General features: G+C 30.4%; 1 protein-coding gene and 1 non-coding gene across 2 annotated transcripts; one reads left to right on the top strand and one right to left on the bottom strand.

Annotated features, from left to right (window-relative positions):
• Positions 1-334: 334 nt before the first annotated feature.
• Positions 335-1,439, bottom strand: LOC147805740 (uncharacterized). The gene has a single exon (XM_087149854.1). The coding sequence runs from the start codon at positions 1,437-1,439 to the stop codon at positions 588-590; it is 852 nt and encodes a 283-aa protein (XP_087005980.1). The 3' UTR covers positions 335-587.
• Positions 1,440-3,301: 1,862 nt separating this feature from the next.
• TRNAV-AAC (transfer RNA valine (anticodon AAC)) lies at positions 3,302-3,374 on the top strand. Its single transcript has one exon. It is a non-coding gene; the product is annotated as a tRNA-Val (tRNA).
• The last annotated feature ends 1,328 nt before the right edge of the window (positions 3,375-4,702 follow it).

The raw sequence follows: 4,702 nt of genomic DNA, 5'->3' as shown, positions 1-4,702 counted from the left end.
TAATCTAGGGTTTAATCGCCTAGGCTTACAGTGAACGGGCGGTCCGGTGGTTTCTATATAATGTACGGTACTATGGTTAGAATCTTTTAGTTTTAATGACAATTTAGTTAAATCTGGGAATTCTTTTAACATTTTATGATACTCCGATTCTCCGGAGATGAGTTTAATTGAACTAATAGGTTTAGGTTGGGCAAACATACCCTGTATTTCTAACTTAGTTACACTGTCAATAAGTTTTCGACGTTTTAAATCAACTAAGAGGCCAAAATTTTCCAAAAAATCAGCACCTATAATGGGTGTTGGAATAGTTGCAATTAAAAAATGCCATTTAAAATTTCGTCGAATACCCAGATCAACATTGATTAATTTTGAGCCAAAAGTTTTAATTTTCGTGTTATTTGCAGCGTATAATTCCAAAGGCTCAGGTCTTAATTTTTTAGATACCTTAGGCGCGGGGATACAAGATACATCGGATCCTGAATCAACTAAAAATTTTAAATGAGAACGCTTGTCGTAAACATAAAGGCGACATGAGTTTTTGGCTATCGGGATTGCAGTCGCAGACACTTGTTTTTCGATAGCCGAATCTAGTTTTCCGGGTTTTTAGTTTGATTATAAGCACAAGGCTCTCTACAATGTTTTGCACGAGCGCCAAATCTGTTATGGTAAAAGCAAAATTTTGGGTCGCTTCGCGATCTTGAAGGAGTTTGATGTCGGTGGGGAGATTTGTTATATCGTGATCGAGACTGATCTCTACTACGCTCGCGAGATAATCTCTTAACTTCTGCACTCAACGAAGCTATCTCGTTTCGTAAAACGCTTATTTCAGACGGAGGATTGCGCTGTGAGCTTTCCGTAGTGTGTTGCCCAATAGCAAACACGCCAGTTTCTGTCGGAGTCGTACGGACTTCTGAAATTTTGTCTGCCATTTTGGCTAAATTGTCCAAAGATTCAGAGCTAATTGATAAGATTGTTTGAATTTCTTGAGGCAGTCTCTGAAACCATAAAGTTTTCAAAAAATCATCGTTGACGCTTTTACCCCCTAATTCGCGCATTTTTCTCAATAAATGGGACGGCTTAACGTCTCCAAGATGCAATTCAGAAATTAATTGGCGAATTTGTTCGTTTTCCGAAGCAGAGAATTCGGCTATTAACCGGTCTTTCAAAGTGTTGTATCTATCCGCAGCAGGTGGCGCAAATAAAATATCGGACACTGAGGATAAAGTTTCAGGATCTATTGATGAAACGAGGTAATTATATTTCGTTAAATCATTAGTGATTTTAGCTAGCTCAAAATTACTCTCTACCTGAATAAACCATAGTTTAATTTTTGATTTCCATAACGGGGGAATTTTTACTGAAAGATGGGAGACCTGAGATGCATTTGAAGAACGTGCAGCATTATCTGCATCATTAACCTGCTCCACCACATTCGGCATTATTTTAAAGTGTTAGTGCAGCAAATAAAATTAAACAATTTGTATGATGCAGTGATAAGCGCAAAGATCAAATTAAACTCGAAAATAATGCAAATACATTTACTAAAAATGGTAAAAGATTCAAATAATTATTGCTAATGAAAGTGATTTTCAAACATTTCGGAAGATAATGCACTAAGATAACAGACTCCGTACATGCCGTAGATCAATACTAACAGTAAGTTTAAATCAGAGATACTAGCAGTAAGTTAAATTAATACATTAATTTAAACATATTAAAGCAACAGTAATTTTGAAATGACCAATCACAAAAAGACAGCAGAAATTCGATAACATACCCTTAAAATATCCATGTGTCCATCCATCCATATCTCCTTGCAATCACAAGTTTGTAAATAAAAAAAAATTTTCAAAAAATAACGCTAAATTTTAAATTTAGTTCTAAAGGAGCAAAAGTTATTAAAAATTTAAGCTGGTCTTCGCATAAATTTAGAAAGATTGCATAGATTCAAAGCCGGGTCACCAGTGAGGAGACACGTGGAAGTTAACGCGACTCCTAAAATAAAAACATATAATGAATAATTAAGTTGATTGAAGAATAGAAACAATTAACAGAATGCCAGCCATAATTAAATAATAATAAATTTAATAAAAGGATAACAATTAAGGTTACAAGTTAGTTAATTCCAGATTAAACATCGTGGCGGACAGGTTGTCCCAGTAATATACACAGGCGTCGTCACAGACCGAACTGAGAAGAAAAACAGGTGCAGTTAGGTCTGCAATCGTGATTGTCCTTATCGCCAACTGGCGACGTAAGTTTGCCACATTTCGGCGTTTAGCTTGAAATCGGCTCAAACGCAGCAGCCCAACACCTCCTAGAAAAGAGTAGGCCTCTGCACGGGTTACCATAAATATCCTTTAGTAGTCCAAACGTAATGACATATTTCGTATTTTCAACCACTGCGCAGCTTAGTACCCCGAACGTAATGACATCTTTCTTATTTTTCATCAACTGCGCAGTTAACTTCGTCACATCGGACTACTAAATTGATCCGTGCTGAGGCCTTCAGACTTCTAGGAGGTGTTGAGCAGCCGCTGCAAGTCCCTTAAAAATATTTGATAAAGTTGCGGCCCGCCATTTGAGTGGAGTCTTTAATTGTGGCCCCCGGCCTCATGTAAGTTGGAAACCCTTGCACTAGATCCTTCTCCCTTATAATTTTCCCAACGATTTTTTTTATTACTGTTGTTGATTTAAATAAAAACATAAGAAGAACAATAAAATAAAAATTACTTTCCTAAATTTTCTGTTCGTAAATTTTGAGATAAAATCTCAATAAATTGTAGAATATCGTAATGTTTTCTGCTGATATAATTCTAATGACTTATAAAATGTATAATTTTGATAATTATTAACAAATAAGTGTAATAGTTTGTTTTAATAATAATTGTATTTAAACTGAAAAGTTTTTAATAATTATGGAACATAAAATATTTTTCATATTTATTATTTTTATGCATGTCTAAGTAATTTTTATACAAATATGGCGAGTTTTTCAAAATAAACTGCTTAAAAAAATTATGATAATTTTTAAGTAAACTAAGCTCTTTTTATAGATTGGTTACTACTAGTAAGCAATTCAACTGATTTCTAGTACATTTTTCTTATTTATTTTAGAATATAAAATTATGAAAAATAATTTCTCGTACGTTGTAGCAATTCAAAAACTATGAAACGAAAAATGACAAACAGCTTATTAAGATCAATTTTTTATTACTATAAATGCATTTTATAAATACATTTAATTGAACAAATTTTATAACTACATTAGAAAATTTTTGTTTAAATAAGCTTCATTGTAGTACCTATGGTGTAGTGGTTATCACATCCGCCTAACACGCGGAAGGTCCCAGGTTCGAAACCTGGTAGGTACAAAGTTTAACGTTTAAAGAAAAAATATATTTTTGTGTTCCTTATTCATTTTTTTTTCAACTTAATTTTTTAATTCAATAAATTTTTTTTTCTCCTTAGTTTTTGTGAAATTTCATCTTTTAAATCATACTTTTCATATGCTTCGACTAAAATGCAAAAAGTCATAAATTCTTAGGCACTATTGAACATAAGAAAGAAATTACAACATTAAAAATAAATAATGTATATTTTTTGTTTAAAAATTTCCTTATGAACTTTTTTAATTTATCTGATTAAGTTTATTTTTCGATGCTGTAAAAAAATTGATTTTTGAACATTTTCAAGTTAGTATTTAAGTAATCGGTTAAATTTTTATCATTCGATGCTGGAAAATACGATATTTGAACGCTTGCAAATTTATTTGAATTTATCTAATTAGTTTTATTATTTCGATGCAGAAAAAAAAATATTCAAACAAGCTCAAACCTTTTTTTTTTACTCACTTAATTAACTTTATTTTTTGAAGCCAGAAAAATATCGATATTTGTACACAGGCAAAATTTTTTTTAACTCATCGAATTAATATTTTTTTTCAACGCAGAAAGAAATCAATATTTCAACAGGCTTGACTTTTTTTTTTAACTCTCCTAATTTTTTTATATGTTTGTTTTGGAAAAAATATATTGATATTCCTTCTGAGTATTATATATCATTTTATTTAATTATATATTTATTTTATAATATATTATATTATTTTTATTATTATTATTATTATATATATATATTATTTAATTATATATTTCTTTTATTAATTATAATATATAATTCATCGAAACTATGTCAAATAAAAAATGAATTTATTTATTTATTTTTTTTTTTTAAATTTTCTTTCTGCCATTTGATGTTTCATACTTATGAGGTTATATTCCAATAGCTAAATTTATATTTAAATAGCTAAAATAATGTTGGCTATTAACATTAAAAATTGTAAGTTTTCGACGCTATACATTTTTTTTACATATGTATCCTTCCCCTAATTGCATGCAAAGAAAATGTATGATTGATTAAAAAATAGTGAATGAAAGATAGAGAATTTTGTTTTCCAGATTATGAAAAACGGCCTGAAAAACAAGAAACAGATTTTTTACCTTCACTCAATTATAATAATACAAAATAATCACAAAAATATTTTAGCTTTTTTTTTTCTTCCATCTTCAACACTTGTACGTTAAGGTTATTGAGTTCGCGATTCTAATGAAGCGTTACAACTAGTAAAACAAATGAAAATAGAGTTTCAAGCTATTGACACAGTTATTGAGCATAAAAGTAGTAGTTTGGGGTTAATGTTTCA

Source organism: Parasteatoda tepidariorum, chromosome 8 (assembly GCF_982258835.1).
Source record: "Parasteatoda tepidariorum strain Cologne lab strain chromosome 8, Ptep-v5.0, whole genome shotgun sequence".
NCBI classification, from domain to species: Eukaryota; Metazoa; Arthropoda; class Arachnida; order Araneae; family Theridiidae; genus Parasteatoda; species Parasteatoda tepidariorum.
The sequence above is the reverse complement of the archived record's forward strand: the minus strand, read 5'-3'. Positions and strand labels throughout refer to the sequence as shown.

Coding starts and splice junctions, on each gene's coding strand:
- LOC147805740 (XM_087149854.1), bottom strand. CDS start 1,439: ATGCCGAATGTGGTGGAGCAGGTTAATGATGCAGATAATGCTGCACGT.